At 35.4% G+C, this 23,067-nt stretch overlaps 1 protein-coding gene across 1 annotated transcript; it reads left to right on the plus strand.

Moving 5' to 3' along the window:
- Window positions 1-161: 161 nt before the first annotated feature.
- LOC140866892 (protein NO VEIN) lies at window positions 162-23,025 on the plus strand. Its single transcript, XM_073271955.1, has 13 exons — window positions 162-728; window positions 2,390-2,727; window positions 4,491-5,148; window positions 5,994-6,092; window positions 6,481-6,658; window positions 6,802-8,537; window positions 9,491-9,703; window positions 10,554-12,815; window positions 14,336-14,448; window positions 15,060-15,459; window positions 15,555-15,872; window positions 21,156-21,413; window positions 21,561-23,025. The coding sequence occupies exons 1-13, from the start codon at window positions 207-209 to the stop codon at window positions 22,626-22,628; spliced, it is 8,163 nt and encodes a 2,720-aa protein (XP_073128056.1). The 5' UTR covers window positions 162-206; the 3' UTR covers window positions 22,629-23,025.
- The last annotated feature ends 42 nt before the right edge of the window (window positions 23,026-23,067 follow it).

Consider the following 23,067-nt stretch of genomic DNA (forward strand, 5'->3'; position numbering starts at 1 on the left):
CGTATACCAATTTGATATTTAATCAATAGTTCGTGTACCAAATTAATTTTTACTCATTAATATTATATATTTGGCCTTTTTCACCAATTTTTTTGTTTTCCCTTTTAAAAGCAAACCATTCGACAATCAAAATTTCTTGCGACACACTATAAAGTATAAATAATGTAATGTGGCCTCGCCGTTTCGAGCAAAGGTAATCTCCCCTAATGTACGGCCAGCCTCCAAGCTTCCGCCCAGACGGCAGCGGCCGCGGGCTGCCGCAACCGCAACCGCCGCAACAACGGCAACCAGTTCACATGAACCCTAACTTTTACCCGAATCCCAACTTTTTCATCGACCCTCGCTTCTCGCCTCATCTCAACCCGTTCATAACCCCTATTCCTTTCCCCCCAATCCATCAGCAAATCCCCGTCCATAATTTCCCAGTTCCGCCAAACTCTATCACCAGCAATTTTCAGACCCCGCCTCAGCAACTAAATCCTGTCGATAAAAATAATATCAGTAAGTTGCCTCAACAGAAGAGTGAGGTGCAAAAGGATTTGATTGGGAAACTGGATAAGGCGGTGACAAGGGCTCGCCATGATCTATCGTCTTCGAATAAAAACGTTTCGGGTTGGGAAGTTTCCCAGGCGGCTCTGTTGACGGTGAAAGCTGAGTCATGGGAGTCTTTGGGATTTCAAATGCAACAAGTGCCCTCTCTTAATCGGCTCTTGCAGACCGAGGGAAAGGTACGAGAATCGAACTGATTCCTTGATTTTTCAGTCTTCTCATTTAAATTTCTTTTTCACGCCTTTAGAAGTTTGGAGAGGCTGTGTGTGAAGTGTGAACACTATGATGGTCCTTTAAAAAGACGATCTTTACGTGGAATTCATCATTGTCGTAGGTTCTATGGAGCCTCGATAACTTGCTCGGGTTTAAGATTTGAAAGAAGTTTCTTAACTTTTAAACCAACCGTCTCTTGTGAAAATACACTAGGGATTTTTTTGGCGTTCGTTATAAGTATTGGTCATAGTTTTTCAACTTTTTTCTTTAAATTGTAAGAAGATGCTCGAAAGTGCTGATACCAAACCTAAAACATTCTTGTTGTTTCGAACTGGAAGGGTAATAATTGTGAATTTGTGATTCGAGAGCCTCTTAGTAATGGTTTAACTGTGTATACCACATTCACTCCTCAGATATGGATTGTACGCAGGGGTGAACAGATGGAGGTAGAAAAATTCTACTAGGGGGTTGAATTTTTATATAAGTAATTAATTAGCAAAAAAATATAATATATATATATAATAGATATTTACGCACAAAGTAATAACCATTATTGTATTTGTATATATATATATTCTAACAGAAAAATGATTATAACAATCTTAATTTTTTGAATAAAAACAATCGTAATTTAGTATAATAAAAAAAATGTAAAACTCTGGTTTTAAAATAAATTATTTCGAATGGGAGCAACAATGTACAATATCAAAGCCTTTCATACTTTATTCCATAACATGTTTCACACCAATCAAGTTGCAAAAACCGACAAAATAATGTTTTAATTTTGTAATCCATTTCTTAATATAAAAATAGAGTAACCGAAAAATATATGTAACCGTAATTATTAACTTATTTATCATGTTTAACCGTTTTAAGCTATGCTTGACGTTTTTTCATGATTTTGTAACTCACAAATAATTGAGTTAACACTAAAATTTAATCAATCTTTTTAATATACATTGGTAGTGAACATGTTTTTATGACCTTAATGTTAATAATTGGTAAAGTGTTATTTCAAAAAAGTTTAAAATGTAAACACTTTATGAAGAAGTAGGAATTCAAAAAATAGTGACATGGAGAGAAGAGATCTGGAAATAAGAGAAAAAGGTGTGGGAATTAGGGTAACTTGATTTAAGACCTGTATTGTGTTTTCATAATTTATTTATTTGTTTATTATTTTCAGCAGTACAACTTAGATAAATTTATTTTTGTTGGAGGATTAGATAGTTAGGCTGAGCTTGAGTGGGGTGTGTTAAATGATTGAATTTTGGGGGGTTGGGAGGTAGGGTTGGGAAGAAATTATTATTATTATTATTATTGTTATTTTTGTTGTTGTTGTTATTATTATTATTATTATTATTATTATTATTATTATTATTATTATTATTATTATTATCATCTTAGGTGTGTGGGTCAGTGTGTGTGTGGGCTGTTTTGACTTTTCTGTGTTAGTTAACCCGCTCTTTTGTTTCATGTATCAAGTGCATTAATATAAGTTTCTTTTGTGTTTCAAATTTGAGTTTTCTGATTCGCGCCCTCTACCTGGTATGAATATTTTTATTAGCATCCTTTTGAATTTTTTAGAATTATAAATTGATTTTATTTGCCTATTTGTCATTTCTCATAGATCAATACCTTCATACACTGCTTTGTTGCGGTTAGAAACATTACTTCTTTGTATGATTTGGAAGTGGAAATCTGTAAGAGTGAGGGCATTGAACGGTTTGAAGAGCTGGAATTGGGTCCTTTAATAAGACACCCCCTAGCCATGCATTATTTTTCTGTGACTTCTGAGGTTACAGATGTTTACAGAATAGGGACTCAAGAATTAATTACTTACCTTTGTGACTTCGTGGATGCTCACGAACGGAAACGACTTCGAGTGGATAGTTTTTTGGATTTTATTTCCCAGAAACAATCTGTCAATGGGAGGGAAAAGCTTTGCGTGCGTGTCCAGGACATTGGGTATGCCATCCTTTTCTGCTAGAGCATAAACTCAAATATGTTTTCTGTGTCAAAAGCATCTCTTATGCTAGAATACAATGTATACACTGGATATTGCTGTTCATGTTGAAGTAATTCTGTTGCTGAATAATTTTTTTGGATATCATTTCAGGTAATCGTATTTAATTATAAAGTTCTTATAATATTATGTTTAACCGTGAAGATGTTTCCAACTGTGATAGAAAGCAGTCAAACCAAGTGTTTGAACCTCAATAAATCTCAATTATGAGCTTACTGGTTTTTTGGTTTGTGGCTATTAGATCTCTACAATACCTTGAAGTCCTGTTTCTCTACAGTTTTACAATGAAAAATAGAATAGGCTCTCCCATTACTAATTTGCTGTTTTGTTTTGGGAAGCTTAGGTTTTATCTGTTATACTGTTAGAGGTACCTGTTCATTTACCTTCTGATTCCTTATTGAATCAAATTCTTACCATGCTTGATAATTTTCGGGTAAGAAATTAAGGTGTAATTTGTCGATTCATGTGAACATCTGGTTGCCCAGTAGCTTTTGTTTCCACCAAGTTTCAAAAACCAATCATCTTTCACAAGTTGTTAAAAGGACTTTTAGGCTTGACAAGTGGGGAGTGACCAGCACCGAATATGGTTTTCTACATCCCAACCATATCATGGAAGGTGTTGAAATATGCCCCACATCGGTTGGATAGAGTTCCTGAGAGTTACTTATATAAACAAAGACAAATGCTCTTGAGCTAGTTTTTGGGGATGAGTTAGGTCCAAATCCAAATTTTAACATGATATCAGAGCCCAGACTACCGTTATGTGTTAGACTGCCTATAATTGGGCCACCCGTTAATATTTCCATGCTCCAGATATTCATTCCCGGGCGTGTGGGGTGTGTTGAAATATGTCCCACATCGGTTGGATAGAGTTTCTGGGAGTTCCTTATACAGATAAGGACAACCCTTCCCGCTTGAGCTAGCTTACGGGATGAGATAGGTACAAGTCCAAATTTTAACAGAAGGGTTTCTGGTGTCTGGAAGTAAGGTGTTCACAGTTTGAAGCTAGCATTGTCATGGTCGTTAGAACGTAGAAGTAACAAAACATCACGAGAGCTGAAGAAATCATGGAGTTGGCCATTGGCCATCATGACAGCTAAATGCTAATTTAGTCAAATGACTCAAATCCCAATCTTTGCAAAATCTTTCAATTGTCTGAGCTTGTTTAAGGAATTCAGCTCGCTTCAGAATCTTGTGCACTTAACCTACGAATAAATGGTTGTGATAACTGATTAGGGCTGATTTTTCCATCTATGGAAGGGCTAAACTATAAATATGTTACTCTATTAAATATTGATGAAACTCAGTGAAACAAAGCCAAAATTTTTCATTCAACCACTGATAAGTCACCCTGTTAACTGGTTTAGGGTGAGATTTGATGAAAATGCAATGTGATGAAGCCAAATGTTGTCTTTCTTTGGAAACTTGGAGTTCTGCACCAATCACTTATGTGCTAAGTCTTGTTTTCATCTGTCTGAGAGTGTTTCATGTTTTGTCGTTAATGATCTGGATTGTGGGAGGCACGATGTTGTCGTATAAGAATAGAATCAGTTGCATCTATAATAAATTTTTTTTGCAAATCATTTCACGCATATGGATTAGTATTGTCTGCTGAATATTGTATTTCTAAAAATAGTCCAATTTTTGTATTGAGTGTTCTGGCATATTTTTTTATTAATCTAAAACAATTGTAATTTTTGTTTAGATTGTATGTTAATCACATAAAAAAAGGCAGACAAGCAGAAGACACCGTTGAACAGGCATGTTTGGATAGAACTAGAGTAAGAGCATCACAAAAAAGTAAGAAGCGCCCACTTTTTTCGGCACAAAAGAAGCAGCTGGATGACAATTTTAGCACAATATCCCAGCGTATCAAGTCTTTCTCCTCAGAAAGTACGGGATTTGGTGGCAAACACATAAGATTCATGTCATCGGGGTCGGAGGACAATGATAGTGAAGATACAGATGAAGATGATCAGGATGAGAAGCACATCGATAGTAACTGCAATTTGTCACTGCCTAAAGTTAGACCAGACCATCTTAGTAGCTGCCCTTACCCATCAGTAGCTGAAGAAATGACAAGGCTGGGGTTGAAAAGTGAAGTAGCTTATAGCCCATCCGCTGATGCTGGTGGTTCTAAGCGCAATACTTACAATGAAAAACCTCCGAGAAAGAGAAAGTCTGAGACTTTAAGTTCCACCCGGTCACTTCACAAGCTTTTTAAGAGGCACAAATTTGATACAGAACTTGAATCCAAGGGCTCAGATGATCAGGGTGTAAATGGTCATTTACTTTCCATTGAATCACTGAAGTTGTTTGTTACTACTTGGAAGGAAGCATGCCGAGGAAACAACCCAGAAGAGGTAGTATCTCTATATCAGAACTTCTAATTTAAGTTGAATTGTTTGTGCTTAATTTTAACCTCTTGTCTGCGTTTGTTCACGCTTTCTTTATGGAATAGTGACTATTTATGTTTATAAATTGTACTTCCTCCAGCAAATCAAGTATGCGTCAACTGTTAGATGAATAGTGGAGGCCTGGGGCCCTAAGTTTCATCGGTCACCATTCACAAATTAATTTTGAGCTTTGAGTCTTTGGAAAAATGTATCCGATCTTTTTTATCAGAAAATATAGCTCTGGTTGATTCTTTGCGACTTTTGGGTCAAAGAACTCCGACTGGTTTTACTTTTGCTGAAGCAAGAATAATATTGAATATGGGAAATGAGCATGGGGCCTAATTTATGCAGTGGAACCGTGGGAGGATGGAATGTTTGTGTCAAATGTTGCGTATGTTTGCTTATGTATTATTAAATGTTATAGTTGTTATGAATCATGCGATCAGAAAAGTTTATGGTTTTATAATTGTTATATTCTTTTTCTGATATAAAAGTGATTTTCAATCGATAGGATGGGTATCCGTATTTCTGGTAGACATTGGATAAATTTAGCTTGTGGTTTGGACGTTTGGTCTTATTTGGAGAAATAAATTTGACAATTTTAGTCGCTGATATTTCAAAATCTGAAATTCAGTATCATATACCAAAGAAAGAAAGGCATGTTATTCTTGTGCTCACCCAGCTATGTAATTTTTATTGCTTGCTTTTTCATTTTCATCTGTTTCTCTGTCTTCTTTGAGACTCAGCCCGTCTTTATTTTCTATATGCAAAGGAAGTTTCAATTTGTATTTTTAATACGATCGGCCTTATAGGTCCTAGAGAGGATGCTTCAGTCTTACAATATCAGGAAAAAGAAGAAGGTCAAAGCCTTGTTCACGTCATTCCCATTTGTTGGATTGCTGAATGCTGCTGTAAGTGTAGGGTAGTTGTCTTTTTGCTCCTATAAAATATAATCTAATAGCCAATCAAGTGTCCATTGTTATCCCTATTTTGGATGAAATTCTACTTACATTATTATTACAAGAAAAGTGCATTATTCTTCATGTAACTGGGTCAATAATGACATTATTTTTGATAGTACAATATGCCCAAGATATCCTTTCCAGTAGGCGAGCCCTTTTCAATCAGACGGGGGTTTGTCATGGTTGGGTTTTATGGGTCGGACAAGATTCCCAGGGCCGTATTTGCACGTTTTTCAGCCATGCAATTATCTGTTTCTAGTCACTTTGCCCACTCCACAGTTTATAACCGGTACACCATTCTAAAACTCTCTGCCTTGATACAATCTTGCTGTCACAGGTGACAAGTATGAAATTTGGTATGTGGGATAATATGTATGACACTTTCCAAGATTTTGGCGAGCAGTTCACCAATGGGAAAACATTCGAGAGTTCATCAGATTACATAAGCATTAATGTTGAAGTTGCTGAGAAGGATGCACCCATATCAACACATGAAAAATTGATGCATAAACATGGTGAATGATTTTAGTTCTGAAAGTTCTCCCAAGTGTTTCTGTATATAATGATTTTGCAGCTCATGAGATTCTTTGCTTATGTATTTGTTTTTTCTTCAATCTATTTTGTTGTTGTTAACTGAACTTTATGTTAATATCCGTAGATGTTACAGCTGAAGATATTGCTGAGAAAATTTCTGAATATTTTGAGGATGACATCTCGAGCTCTAAAAGTGCCTCTCGAGAAAGCAAATTTAATTTTTTGAGGAAGCTTTGTGAGTGTGAGTGTTGGCTAGTTGAGCAGTATGTGATCAATGAATTCGCGTCCCTTGGTTATGGAGAATATTTTCTGTTTCTGGATAAATACATGCACCTGTTGCCTTATCCACTGCAGAAATACTTGATCGGAGACACTCTTGTAAAAGATTCTTTAGAGGCTTACTTGTTGCCACTTCAATTTGATGCGCTTTTGCTACAAGCTTTAAATAGCTTGTGGCAATATGAAAATGTAACCATGCAGAATATTTCTGATTTGTTAGTGGGGCAGTTTCCTTCAGCATGTTTTAAACCAGTGAAAAGTCTTGCCATGGAAAATGTTGCTGACATTATACGAGAAAAAATTTTAACTTCAAATTGTCTTTTATTTTCTGCACCGTTGTTCAGATTTAATTGTAAGGATACCTCATTGGCTCCAAATGAGAAAAGCACGGAAACTGGTCAAGTTGATGTTAATATAGGACCTGGAGAAGGAGTAATGGGTGCAGTTACAACCAAGGATGCAATTGACATCTTACTTAAAGCTCCTATGCTGACAGATTTGAGCTTGTGGTCACACTGGGAACGCATGTTTGCACCTTCTCTCGGTTCAATTGTCGAATGGTTGTTAAACGATGTCAACAACAAGGAGTTGTTGTGTTTGGTAACTAGAGATGCGAAAGTGATTCGTATTGACCATTTAGCAACTACAGACTCATTGTTAAAAGTATTTGCTGAAGGATCTGCGTTTGAAACAGCCGTGCAATTATTATCTTTGTTTGTATTGTACGGTGGTGAAAGAAATGTTCCCCTAGCACTTCTGAAGTGCCATGCACGCCATGCCTTTGAACTTGTTATTGACAACACGCTGAAGATAGATTTACACGGGAGGCTGTCTTGTGATCACCTTACATCAGGCGAAAGCTCAAACAATTATGTATTCAGCAGGCTATCCAATAACAAGAGCATTGTTAGCAAAGCGGTTCCAGTTATGTCGATGTTTATTCTCGAATGTTTGAGTTATCTTCCAATTGAATTTTGCAGTTTTGCTGCTGATGTGTTGATTGCGGGGACGCAATATTTTTCCAAAGATGTTACCTTAGGCATGTTATCTGAATGCAAGGAAATAGAGCAGCGCCTAATGCTTCATGAAGTGGGGATGTCTCTTGGACTAATGGAATGGGTCGATGATTACCATTCTTTTCGTTCTGCTGCATCTTCTGGATTTCCTCCTAGAAAATCATGCTTATATATTGGTGATTATGAACTCAGCACAAAATCAAAGATAGTTAAAGCTGTATATAGTGAGCACCCCTCTTCTTCTGGTGAAAGGTTGGCCTCTACCGAGGCTGATCATCACGACGTTGATTGCAAAGCAGTCGGTGTAGAAGATCACTCTGATTCGCCCAAGGTTTATGCTAACAGTCAGGCTGCCAATTTGGCATTATCGTTGTTCAATGATGATATGGACAGTGATCCAACGACAGTCATTGAATCTATTCGAAAAGAGGAATTCGGTCTTGATCAAAGTCTTTCTGGTACTGGAAGCACAATGCTGGAGAAACAACATGCCCGCTTAGGCAGGGCACTCCACTGTCTCTCACAAGAGTTATATTCTCAAGATTCACATTTTCTTCTAGAGCTGGTAATTGTGCACCCATACTCACTAAGTTTGTGATTGACATGAATAATAAGTCTTTCACCTGCTGAATAAGTGACACTTATCCCAAGAAATTTTTTGCCGTGCTTGTGTCCTAAAGAATATAAACTCACGTTAATTTGTTCCCTGCTTGACTATTTTCTGGTACGATTTTGTTGTATGCCAAAAATTTCAATGCCAGTGAACCCAGCTGTTAGGAATCTAATGTATCACTGGGCATAGCGGTTCAATTATTATTTTTAAACCTTTTTGCATACTTTAGATTTAGATACTTGTATGCATGTTGTTGACATGGGCACTTGTATGCCTTTTATTGTGATGTACATTGGAGAAATTCTCAGAAGTTGCGTTGGGACAATATCAAGTGTGATATAATCTTCTGAAGCAAGGATAACATATAATTTTGAGATGAAAATGTTTCTTTTGATGGGTAACAAGGGATTTATTACATTTTCACCAAAAATGATATCTTAATGCACACTCAAATGCTATTAGTTGGAATGATCTCCTGATATATGGTTCAAATATCAGAGCTAATAAAGTCATCTATATTATCTCCCCATAAAGGCCGCTACGTCAGAAGTTGGAATGGATGATTGTGATTGATTATGACACTTTGGAGCAGAATTCAGACTTCATCACGTTCTGGCTATCTCTAGCAACCCTTTATTATTATCTTTGCGACTTTGCCTAACCATGATGACCAAGGATTTCGATTGCGACTTGAAGAACAGTGAAAAATTATATAGAATAGTGCAAATATTCCATTTGGCCATTAGTTTTTTTTGTCTTGTTTCTAAAAGCTTTTAAGTTAGGCTCATGAAATGATTTTTCTGCTTCACATTGCTATATGAATCCCTCTCTTATTTGAATTATAATCTTTGATTTTACATTAATCTGTTGTTCTTGTGACCTTCCTCTTTGACATGCGTCTGCAGGTTCAAAATGCCGATGATAATATCTATCTCAAAAATGTGGAGCCCACCCTGACATTTATACTTCAGGAAAAAGGCATTACAGTGCTGAATAATGAACAAGGTTTTTCTGCCAAGAATATCAGAGCACTTTGTGATGTTGGAAATTCAACAAAAAAGGGTAATAATGCTGGATACATTGGAAAGAAAGGCATCGGCTTCAAATCAGTGTTCAGGGTACCATTAAATTCTTTTACTAATTCATGCATACGGCATACCTTTCTGCATCACATGGTAGCCCAACATGATATTTAACCATGCTAAATTTTTAAAATCAAACTCATTTGAGGAATACTGATGTCTTGTGTGATTTCCTTTGTGATGTTTCCAGAACAAGAAAGTACACATTTATGCGTGTTGCAATTCCAGATAGTTATCTTTATTTCTCCAGACCATTTTGTTTATTTATGTAAAGCATCATGGCCCAATAAGCCAGCAGTTTCTGCTGATCATGCTTCTGTTTAACCAAATGATTCATTATGGGGTAAAACACATTCTGTGTTTCCCTAATCTCTAGGACCGAGTAAACACCATATAGACTAATCTTAAGCACATCTCCTTTATGATACATGTGAGCACATCATTTTTTGGCATTTTAGGTAACCCGGCATCTCTAAATACTGCTGATTAAAATTTTAGTAATGGAAAAAACTAATGGACATGATATTATGCTGGGTACTAACTTGATGTTGGTTTCATAAAACCACATTTAACTTTTTAAATAGTTGCATTTGCCTTTTCTTTTCCTCGGTTTTTTGTTTTTGTATTTTTTCATTTTTGACAAGAGACGATATTCATCAATGAAAACGTATCTCAATGCACCAAAGGCATTCACCATGAAAACTCCCAAGATGTTTTGATGTTATGAATTGATTCTTCTCTGTGGTCCATTAGCGAACTATCAAGTTGACATCTTTTGATCGAGTGGTTTCAACTAGCTATTCTGAATTGACATCGTTAATTTACTTAGGTTTTACGAATTCTTCTTTTGACCTATGATGTAGTTTCCTTTTCTGTTCATCCCCAGGTTACTGATGCTCCTGAAATTCATTCAAATGGGTTTCATATCAAATTTGACATTACAGAAGGCCAGATTGGTTTTGTTCTACCAACTGTGATTCCTCCATGTGATATTGACTTGTTCACAAGATTAGCATCTGCAAATGCTTCTTGTTTGGATCAGGATTCTTGGACAACCTGTATCGTTCTCCCTTTTAAGTCAACCTTATCCGAAAGCTTTGCCATGAACAACATAATATCCATGTTCTCAGATCTTCATCCATCTTTGCTATTGTTTCTTCATCGTCTTCGATGCATTAAGTTTAGAAACATGCTTGATGATTCACTTGTTGTCATGAGAAAAGAAGTTATTGGTGATGGCATAATAGAGGTTTCACTTGGTAGTGAAAAGATGACCTGGTTTGTAGTATCTCAGAAACTGCATGCCGATGTCATCCATTCAGATGTACAAACAACTGAAATTTCTATGGCATTCACACTTGAGGAGACCTCAGACAAAGTTTATTCCCCAATTCTGAACCAACAGCCTGTTTTTGCTTTTCTTCCTTTGAGAACTTATGGCCTTAAGTTTATTCTCCAAGGTGATTTTATTTTGCCTTCTTCTAGGGAAGAAGTTGATGGTGATAGTCCATGGAACCAGTGGTTACTGTCAGAATTCCCGAATTTGTTTGTTAATGCTGAAAAATCATTTTGTAATCTTCCTTGTTATATGGGGAGTCCAGGAAAAGCTGTTACGGCATTTATGAGTTTTATTCCTCTTGTGGGTGAAGTTCATGGATTTTTTTCTAGTCTCCCGCGAGTAATAATTTCTAAATTGCGCATGTCAAACTGTTTGCTTTCGGATGAAAATGAATGGGTTCCTCCTTGCAAGGTCCTGAGAAATTGGACTGACCAAACTCGTTCTCTGTTACCCGATACTTTGATTAATAAGCATCTTGGCCTTGGATTCTTAAATAAAGATATTGTTCTTCCGGATTCATTAGCAAGGGCCTTGGGTGTAGAGGACTATGGACCAAAAATATTGGTCAATATTATTTCTTCACTGTGCCAATCAGCCGATGGTTTGGAGTCAATGGGCTTGAGTTGGTTATCTTCTTGGCTCAGTGCCATTTATGTTATGTCATCTCATTCTTTAATGCAAGCTTCGTCAGGTTTTGGGACTGATTCTGATCTCATCTTTAAACTTCAGAAAACTCCATTTATTCCTCTCTCAGATGGCACATATGGTTCTGTGCATGAAGACACGATTTGGTTGCATTCTGATGAGGTAAGTCAGGGAATTAATGGTGAATGTGCTCAAAAAGCATTCCCGAAATTGTATGCTAAACTTCGATTTGTGAGTCCAAATCTTTTGGCTGCTGCAGCCTCTGTTGAGAGCTCATACTCTGACTCAACTATACTTGAGAATGTTACAAGGATGCTAATTAAAATGGGTGTCCAGCGGTTATCTGCTCATGAAATTGTGAAGGTGCATATCTTGCCTGCCATAGCCAATGACAAAAAGGCAAAGGGGCAGGAAGATTTTATGGTAGAGTACCTTTCCTATGTGATGTTTCATTTACACTCGAGTTGTAACACCTGTCGCTTAGAGAGGGAAGGCATTATTACAGAATTGCGTGAGAATGCTTTGATTTCAACAAATTTTGGGTACAGACGGTTTAGCGAGGTACCATTGCATTTTAGTCAAGAGTATGGAAATCCTGTTGATGTAAAAAAGTTGATTAGTGGCATGGTTGTGAAATGGCACGAAATTGATAATGCCTATTTGAAAAATTCCATCACTAAATCTCTTTCTGATGGAGAGTTGAAGTGGAGGAGGTTTTTTCAGGAACTGGGAGCAACTGATTTTGTGAAAATAGTTCAAGTCGAGAAGAGTGTTGCTGATATGTCTCTGGTTAATACTGAGGATGCAATTTGGTCCAAAGATATGAAGTCCACGAATGCAGTTGCCAACAATTGGGAATCTGAAGAGTTGGTTCACTTGCTGTCATGGCTTTCCTCGATAAAGAACTGGGAGAAATCCAAATACCTATTGGAGATTCTTGATCTATTGTGGGACAACTATTTTAGTGACAAGGTTAAAGGTTATTACATTGATTCAAATGGGGAAAGCAAATCTTTCAAGTCATCCCTTGTAAGTATCATCCAAGATTTTCAATGGATGGCGTCAAGTATTGACAGAGAACTGCATTATCCCAATGATTTATTCCATGATTGTGTCGCAGTAAGCTCAGTTCTGGGAGCTGCTGCCCCTTGTACTGTGCAAAAGGTTAGTTTGATTATTATGTCTCCAGATTTTTTCTTCCAAAATTTTAGTATAATTATTACTAGATCTTTTTCAATCATTCCTATGTTTAGATAAACATTTCTGGTATTTATAATGTGAGTGCCCCCTTGATTTTTTAATTGTTTTATTTGATTTCTTTTTTGGATCAGAAATGATATTATATTATAATAAAAAAGATAATGGTTACAAAAAGTGGACCAGAGGTCCACACCAAAAAGCTAAAAAACATTAACCAAAAATAAACTCCAATCCCTATACAAGTCTGAGATCGCAAAAGATTGGAATCGTCAATCTTTGAAGCCCAAATTGGAACCCTGAATTTTATCTTGTCCCAAAGAGCCCAAATTGGAACCCTGAATTTTATCTTGTCCCAAAGATCTTCGGGCGAATCTTTTTCATTTAAAAAAATCCTCCTGTTCTTTTCTTGCCACACTGACCAACATACTCAATGAACTATCACATCCCAGAAAATTCTACCCCTTTTGCCTAAAACCCGCCCAAGTTCTGCTGCAAATAGGTCCCTTGTGGATTTTGAAATAGCCCAAAATAGACCTATCTCCTTCGACATCAAGAACCAAAGTGAGCTCGTAAAAGGGCAATGAATAAGTAGGTGGTCACGAGTCTCCGCCTCTTGCCTCACAACAGTGAGCATCATATTTGATTTCGTCAGCGGTGAGCGTCGTAGTTGGTGCTTTAATAAAGATAATAGCAAGGCTTTCATAAGGAATTGATTTTAGAATTTTCCCAATGTTGAGTGCAAATTGGTGCAATTTTTATTGAAATCATTTCTCTTGTTCAATCAATATTACTATCTTTTATTTGCGAAATTGTAAATTACTAAATGTCTTTAAATTCGAAAATATTATATGGCACAAGACATGGTTTTTAGTAAAGTATGTTTTGACTTTGAGGCATGTAGGGGATTTTAGCTTTTCAGCTGGTAAAGTTGGAATGTGGCTATGTGCATTTTTTTTTGGTTTTCATCTCTTATTCTCATGCTTTTCGCAACTAATATGAAAGCTTCTTCAAAATCCAAATATGTTTGCATGTCAACCTCACAGCAGCTTTGTTTTATCTGATCTCTCCTCTTTCACATGGTTGAGTGCTCTTGAGCCTTGTAGGACATCCACATTTTTATGTATCTCTACAATACTTGATCAATTCCTACTCAGAGCACATGACAGTAGTGACAAACTATTATGCCTTTTGTGTCTTTTGCTTATATCTTGTGCCTGAACTGTTGAACGAGAGTTTCACTTATTTCAGCTGTACTTCAATGAATCATATAAAAATTTTAACCTGTCACGTTTTAGGTGTTTTCGAACAGGTTAAATAAACCTATGGTGATGCTTGATAGTTTTTCCTTTAATCTTATTAATCGTTTGCTGTAGTTATTAGATCTAGGATGCCCTTACATAGTGCAAGGGTACGCTACACATGTATGCGTACGTATTTTTGTGTGCTTACTGTGGTACTGATGAAGTATTTCTTACTCAAAACAGGTGAAAAGCGAGAAGTTGGTGGCTGATGTTGGTTTAAGAACTCAAGTTACTCTTGATGGTGCTCTATCTGTTCTTAGACACTGGAGAATATCTGAATCTCCTTTTAAAGCTAGGTAATTTAAAATTCACTTTGTTGTGTGACGGGATGAGATATTATCAGTTCGACTTTATGTTGATGTTTGGTTGGGCTTTTGATTTTTCCCATGAAATATTTTTGAGACAATGTTTGGTTATGATTTTAAAAGTTAATTTGATATGTATGTTTCTTATCAAAAAAAAAAAAAAGTTAATTTGATATGTAATGAAGTGCTGGCGTGCAAGATGGTATGAAAAGGTGAACCTTTACAACGATCACTTGAAAAAAATGAGTGAAAATTTATTTGTAATAATTGTATCTTAAACAGTTGATTTGAAATAAGAAGACACGTTAATTAAAATTTGTAAATGAAGAATCAAATATAATCTTCTTTTAAAGATGTGTATTGGACTCTTCAGTGGGGAATATGACGCCTAAATATCCAACCAAACATGGTATGCTAATTTAGTTGAATTTATTTTCATTGATTTTGCATGAAATGTAATTAGTTAATTTTTCAATTGATTTGCTTGAAATGTAATTATCTGTATTTTCATAGTCCTATGCCTCTTAATTGCACCCTCGGTTTATCAGTGTTCCCCATTGTGACATGCATGCTGATTTGACACTATCTCATTTGACTCGCAGCATCTCACAAATGTCCAATTTCTATACATTCATCTGGAATGCAATGCCTCTTTCAAAAGAGCAAGTTATGGAGGAATTGCTTTCTGGACCTTTTATATTTGTTCCTTATACATCTTGCTGTTCCCAAGATGATGCTGTACCCGGTGCACTTTTTTCTCCTCAAGATGTGTATTGGCATGATACGATAGGTAACATGGATCAAGTAAAGTCTATGCATTCTGACTGTGTTACAGGGAAGATATGTGATCCCCCTAAAAAAATGTTATGCAATTTTTACCCGAAACTACATGACTTTTTCGTGAATGGTTGTGGAGTGGATGAAAGTCTTCCTTTCCGTAGTTACCTGCAGATTTTGCTGCAGTTATCTGCCATTTCTTTACCTCATCAAGCTGCAGAGGCGGTAAGTAGTCTTTGAACGGAACACCATTCTCTTTTGGGGAATTATTTCTCAGTTAACGATGTGCTTAAAATTCCCTTTTTTTTAATACTTCATAGGTTTTTGAGGTGTTATTAAGATGGAATGATGCACTAAAATCTGGATCCCTGAGTTTGGAAGACATTGAGTACTTGAAAGTAAGCCTTCTGAAAGAGGAATACACTGTTCTTCCCACCAGACAAGATAAATGGGTTTCTCTACATGCATCTTCTGGCCTAATCTGTTGGTCTGATGATGACGATTTAGCAAGGGAATTCAAGCACTTTGAAGGTGTTGACTTCCTATATTTTGGGAAATTTACTGGTGAAGAAAGTAAGATATATATGGCAAAGATCTCGGCCATAATCCAAAGGCTAGGAATTCCAGCTCTTTCACAGGTTTTCTTCTCTCTCCTCAAATCTACCAATCACTTTCTCTCCTAACACGCTCGCAGTCTCACTCTCAGAATCTCAGATATACTTATATTTCTTTTGGCTGGTTTGCAAAAATAAAAGTTTATTAGAGCTGAGAACTGTTATGGATCTTGATGACTATCTCTTCTGCTTGAAATGGTTTGAACTAGATTATTAAATAGTTGATCTCCAAGTGGAAATAGCATGATATATGAGCTATAGAATTGAATATAATATGTTTCTTATATATAAAAAAAAGATATATGAGCTATAGAATGACTGATTATTTGCATGTGGTCTTGGTACATAGCATCTATGATGCAAGTATATTTTTTAAACATGGCGGCTTTATGTACTGCTTTGCACCTTGTTAATAGATACCTGTTACCTGTTAGATGCATAAATTGGAGTATCCAGAAATTAAATTAAATAACTAAATGTAAATAGCATACTTAACATGGTCAATGCTTTGCACCTTGTTAATAGATACCTGTTACCTGTTAGATGCATAAATTGGAGTATCGAGAAATTAAATTAAATAACTAAATGTAAATAACATACTTAACATGGTCAATGATATATGAGCTATAAAATTGAATATAATATGTTTCTTATATAAAAAAAGAAAGATATATGAGCTATAGAATGGCTGATTATTTGCATGTGGTCTTGGTACATAGCATCTATGATGCAAGTATATTTTTTAAACATGGCGGCTTTATGTACTGCTTTGCACCTTGTTAATAGATACCTGTTACCTGTTAGATGCATAAATTGGAGTATCCAGAAATTAAATTAAATAACTAAATGTAAATAGCATACTTAACATGGTCAATGCTTTGCACCTTCTTAATAGATACCTGTTGCCTGTTAGATGCATAAATTGGAGTATCGAGAAATTAAATTAAATAACTAAATGTAAATAACATACTTAACATGGTCAATGATTGTATCTTGACCTTGTCGAGTACGATGAAAGTTATTTTTAAAATTTTTAAAAGTAAAGGTTTTTATTAAAGTAAATAAACATTAGGAAAATTTTAAATGGAGAAAAAAATCTTAGTATTGAGTTTTATTTTATTAATGACATTGATGATTTATATAATGGCTCTGTTACCAAAATTTCAAATCAATCCTTTGATAATTTATATAAAAATCATCATTTTAATTGTTAGTGGAAAGCATAGTTTCAAACTTTCATGCTTCCTGCCCGCACAACTGTGACTTTGCAAGATGGATTCTGATAGCAACTATCTCGCATGTCTTCATTGTATGAAAATAATTGATTCAAATTGTTAAAGGAATCTATTGTGTAGTGTTATATTGTCATTCATCTCTCTTTCACAAAACAATGTGGGATGTGTTACTACAGTCGTCTGTGCTTCACAATGTGACGTACAAGTCATGACTAAATACAGGTCCTTGCTATTGAATTTAGATCTTGCACATTGTTGCATACAAATAAGGAATTAAACCTTTTGTTCGTTCAATTAACAGCGATGGAATTAATTTTATTTCGTTGTTATCACTTATGATATACTACTTTTTTTTAAGAAACTTTATATATTATATACAAGAATAAGATCTTACAAGAGGCGGACAAGATATCCGCTAATAACAAAAGAAATTAACGACTCCCTAATCATATCAACAAAAGACAAAAGACCAATCCCTTAATAAATCCGATATTGAAAAATTCTGAAATTCTTTAAACGCTTTACTCCACAAAGCAATCCGTATCTTAATCTTTTCCCAACACTCTTCCGCCGTTTCTTCCACATTCTCAAAGATTCTTCCATTCCTCTCCAGCATACCTACCAACAAATACCATATACTACTTTGATGTTCAATTAACGCTTCACTCTCACTCTGATCTGGATTGTTACTTGGACAATTTATTTATTTTTTTGTTAAATTAGTATTTCTTTTCAATTTCTTCAATAAGATGTTTATCATTTATATTATTCTTATTAATTTTTTTTTAATTCATATCATTTATATCATTGAGGTTTAATTACTATTGATATTGATTGTACTTTTTATATATTATTCTATACCAAATCCAATGCTGCATTATTCATATCTCTCATAAAGGTATTTACATCAATAAATTCTTTAGTTAACTTATTTATGTTATTTCCAACTCTTTCTTATCATATTGCTGATTTTGTACAGATTTCTTATTTTACACTATTCAGTTTCAAAAATACTTCAGTATTCATATTTTTTTGGCAAAATAATTTATGATGATGAGTTGCAAGCAATTATATAGTTTAGTTTTATTTTGTTTAAAATATTGGTATATTTGATTGAGCCTATTTACAAATTCTCATCATACCATATTTAAATCTTATTGTTATATGTTTTACTTTAGTTGTCATTTATATATATATATATATATAGAGATAAAGAGAAGTTTTAAGCTGCCCAACAAATTCCTTCCCACTTCATCCCCGACCAGTAAAACCCGGTGCCGGGTTTAGTTGTTTTTGTTTTTTATTTTTCGCACAACTAAAACCCGGCACCGGGTTTTAGTGGTCGGGCATGAAGTGGACATCATTTGTTGGGCAGCTGAAAATTTCTATATATATATATAATTTTTATTTTTATTTTTATTTTTATTTTGAACTCTCTTTCAACACTTTCTTTTGAGAGGTGGGCTTGTTTAGCTCATTGTTTGATGGTATCATTTTTTTTTTAAATTTGGACTTTCATTCAATTTCTTTTCCCTAGAGGTGTGGTCTTGTTTATTTCTCACCTTAATAACACGTTGACCGTGGATAAGTTATTGCTCTATTTTTGGTTTCCAATTTGACAAGAACTCCACCCGTGCTTCCTTTACTTTAGAATACCAATTTTTTTTTATATTTTAAATTTTTGTATTCTTAACCTTGAATATGATGTAGTCGCATGTCTCATGACATATATATGGTTAGAGATGTACGTCACTAGCGTATTTAAGAATTTTAGGTCATCAAGAAAGATATTACGTATATCTCTTCTGGTAAAATATATCAAACGGTGATGTTTCAATCTTCATTTATAACTATGTGCAAGGCCTTGCTTTAAGCTAATTATATGCATCAATTTCTCCTTTGTTTTACTTTATTGAATCCCTTCATTTATTCTAAGGTTTTCAAATTTTTTCTGTTTTATTGATCTATTGTTAAGATATGTTTCCATATATTTCCCTCAACAAGTCGGTTCGAGATGCCTGATTGTTTTGTGAATATTTCAATATTTTTGCTTCTTATAACTTTTGTTGTGATTCTTTTTTAAAAATCACATGATAACTTCTGTTTTAACTTTTACGCATCCTGTGTATGAAATGTTTCCTTGTTGGTTTCTATCTGTGTGCCACCAATTTAACATATCTACATATATCTTCTGAATTCAGTATTAATTAATCTGCTTTATTTTATGATTTAATTTACTATTTTACCATTAATATTTTGTCCCATATTGCTCTTATTTAAATTTCTTTGTCCCATATTGCTCTTATTTAAATTTCAATATTCATGATTTTTTAGGTTAATATGTTCTTTTCCGAGTTTTGTTTTTACTCACTTTTTATTTCTTTGTGTAAATGATTCATTCTTATCTATTATTATTCGAATTTATCATTTTTAATAGCTATATTGCCCTAAATTTATTAGTTACAACTACGAGGCTATTGTTAATGCTCAGGGTCTTCTTAAACATAGTGTACTCAATCTTTGAATTTCCATAAATTCTTTTTCATATCTTTTTTTTCTTTTTGAAAATAACTTCGATATTGTATGCTTTTTTCCTTCGCCATTGGCTTTCTTGGTCAATTTTCGACTTTTGTACCACAGTTGATCTACGCCAATGTTTATGCATCTGTTGCATGCCTAAACGTGAGTTTGCAAAGATGTATACTCCATTGGCTTAACCATGTTTTGATCTCATACTAAATCTAATAGTAGTTTAGTAACATAATAATAGTCATGCTTCCGGAGTCATGTTTTCAAAATAATTTGCTGATTTAAATCAAGAAACTGATTTCCTCATTCTGCCTTTCGATAGTTCTGCTGCTCCTTTCGTTAGTTTAATCAATAATTTTGTGTTAATAAGTTTTTCGTTTTGATACTATAATTGTCAGTAACAATTGTTCTATTTACCAATCACTTACGGAGGTTTGATGCTTTAAAATTATTTATGTAGTCTCAACTTGTTGTAACTCTATTTTTTGTCGTAAGTTCGAAATTGATTTTAAAGACTAATTTAGTTTTCTTTTTTAATGAGATCTCAGAATACTTGAGAGAGGAAACAGGATTGTCATTTCGACTATTAATTTTAACATGTATACAAGCCTCTGTCAGATATCAACCATGAACCATGTAACAATAATGCTGTCTAATTTGATGAGGAGGCAATGAATTGTTATTTCAAGTAGTGACATAGTGACTGTTCCCACTCATTGGAAACCCAGTATTTTACTGTAAGAATTAAATAGATGCATCTTTAATGTTCTAGCCAACAGACAACCTCTCGGCTGCTCACTTGTTGCCACCCAGTGATGGATTTATTTAAAATTAATCGAAGGTATCTAGTCTGGCACAATCTATTTGTGGGAGGACTTTTAACTCACAAGTGCGAATTGTTGTTGGAATATCTAATTGGTAGGATAGAGTTGCTGGGGTATAATGACAACCCTCTCCTTTTGAGCTAGCTTTTACGGTTGAGTTAGGTCTAAGTCCAAATTTAACATGGTATCAGAGCCCAGGTCCACCGTTATGTGTTGGGTTGCCCGTAGTTGGGCCACCCGTTAATGTCTCAATGCTCCAGTCGTTACATTACTGAGCGTGAGAGGGGTGTGTTGGTGTGTTAGTTGTGTCCCACATCGGTTGGGTAAATATACTGATAGTCTTTTATGTAGAAGGACAACTCTCCCCCTTGAGCTAGCTTTTGGGGTGAGTTAGGTCCAAGTCTAAATCTTACATGGTATCAGAGCCCAGGTCCACTGTTATGTGTTTGATCACCCATAATTGAGTTGTCTATAGTTAGGCCACCCGTTGATTTCTCCAGCGTTTAGATGTTCATTCCTGGGTGTGTGAAGGTGTGTTAAGATTTATTCCACATCGGTTGGATAGAATTCCTGGGACTTCAATATATGGTCTTGGACAATCCTCCCCCCTTGAGCTACCTTTTGGGGTTGAGTTAGGTTCAAGTCCATTTTTTAACAATTGTTTTGATGTAACTTCAACTATTGCAGACTCATTTTTTTTCTTTTTTTTTTTTTTGCAGATTGTTACTCGCGAAGCAATTTATCGTGGTCCAGCAGACAGTAGCTTCATTTTTTCTCTGGTGAATTGGATTCTTCCTTATGTGCAGCGCTACATCTTAAATGTGCATACTGACAGATATTATCAGCTCAAACAGTCTGGTTTTGAGAAAATTACACACCTGAAGATTGTTGTGGTCGAAGAGTTGTTCTATCAGAATGCTATAAAAAGATATAAGATTACATCTAAGAAACGATACGCGTGTAACTGCCTTTTGCAGGTATTTAATGCTTATTTGATCCTGACTATGATAGCTAGTTCATATTGGATTTTAGCCACTTGTCATTATTAACATGGGCCTAAGAAACTGATCTAACAATCACCTATGTCAGTTCATGATAGTGTCTCTTATCTGCACTGTTCGCAGGATAACATCCTATACTGCCGGCAGGGATCTGATTTACACGCAATTTTCATGGAGTTTTCTCGCTTACTGTACAGTGGAACTACTGACTTGCACTTCGCTAATTTTCTTCTCATGGTCACTGCCATGGCTGAATCAGGTGCAGATGAGGAGCAAACAGAATTTTTTATTTTGAACAGCCAGAAAGTACCTAGTCTCCCTGTGGATGAAGCTTGCTGGTCCCTTCAAACTGACATTTCTTCATTGGAGAGCAATTCTAAGCTGTTGGAAAATTGTCCATCACAAAAAGTTGAACAAAACCATTTGATGTTCAAGGGTAAACCTCTCATCAATTCAAGTTGGCCACCTGTTGATTGGAAAACTGCACCTGGTTTTAAAACTTGTGGTGCATTTGGAACCAAGAAACCAGTGCTTGGGAGCCCGCAGATAACAGGGATAAATGTTGCAGAAGAAAATCAAGAACAATATTTTACAACTCGAACTGAGATCAGCCATGAATATATTACTGAGCATGATCCTATGGTAATGACTCCAGGAGCGATTTTACTCAATGCAGATGGTTTAGAATCCCAATCTAACCCTTCAAGCAACTTGGTTACCTCCGGAATGAATGTAACCCTTGATTCTGTGGATTTTGGTGCTCCTGATATCATGCATTTCGGCCAATCTAATAGCTATGGGGGAGATAAGCTATTTGGGCAGCAGGAAGCATTGCTCACAGGGAGACTGGGGGAGCTCACAGCTTTCAAATATTTCGTGAGTAACCTCGGCAGTGCCCCTGTGAATTGGGTAAATGAAGCTAATGAAACCGGTCTACCTTATGACATTATCATCAATGATGAAAATAACAAAGAATATGTCGAAGTCAAAGCAACAAAAGTGAAAAGAAAGAACTGGTTTCTTATTTCAATGCGAGAATGGCAATTTGCCATTGAAAAAGGTGAAGCTTTCAGCATTGCCAATGTGATTTTGTCTGATACGGATATGGCGAAGGTTGTGATATACAAAAATCCAGCGAAATTGTGTCAACTTGGCAGTATAAAATTAGCAGTTGTGGTGCCAAAAAAGTAGTCTATCGATCACCCCCTTCGAGTAATCTGTATGATCATCTCCTCCCTATCTCCTTATGAGACGTTCAGAAACTGTCAGCCTTAGCACTGCACTGAAACTACCGTCTTGCAAGAACCCTACAAGCACTTGTTCCTGCTCGTGGCAATGACAGATGATGGTGGAAAGAATTATCCATCAGTGATCTCTAATGATTATCAGCTGGAAATCGGGTATTTATTTTTTTAGAAAAGATTACAAAGATCATGGATAACATCCATGATTTGATTAGCATATTTATCGACGTGCTTATTATAAATGGCTTCATGCAGATTAGGAATACCAATGTAAGTAGAAATCTTTCTTTCAGTGAATAAAACTCTCATCAAACCAAGCAATTTTACAGGAGTAATTTTTACTCTGTTCCCGTCATAATCATATAATATATATGTAGCTTCTGTCA

This window comes from Henckelia pumila, chromosome 4 (assembly GCF_033568475.1).
Source record: "Henckelia pumila isolate YLH828 chromosome 4, ASM3356847v2, whole genome shotgun sequence".
Classification (NCBI taxonomy): domain Eukaryota; kingdom Viridiplantae; phylum Streptophyta; class Magnoliopsida; order Lamiales; family Gesneriaceae; genus Henckelia; species Henckelia pumila.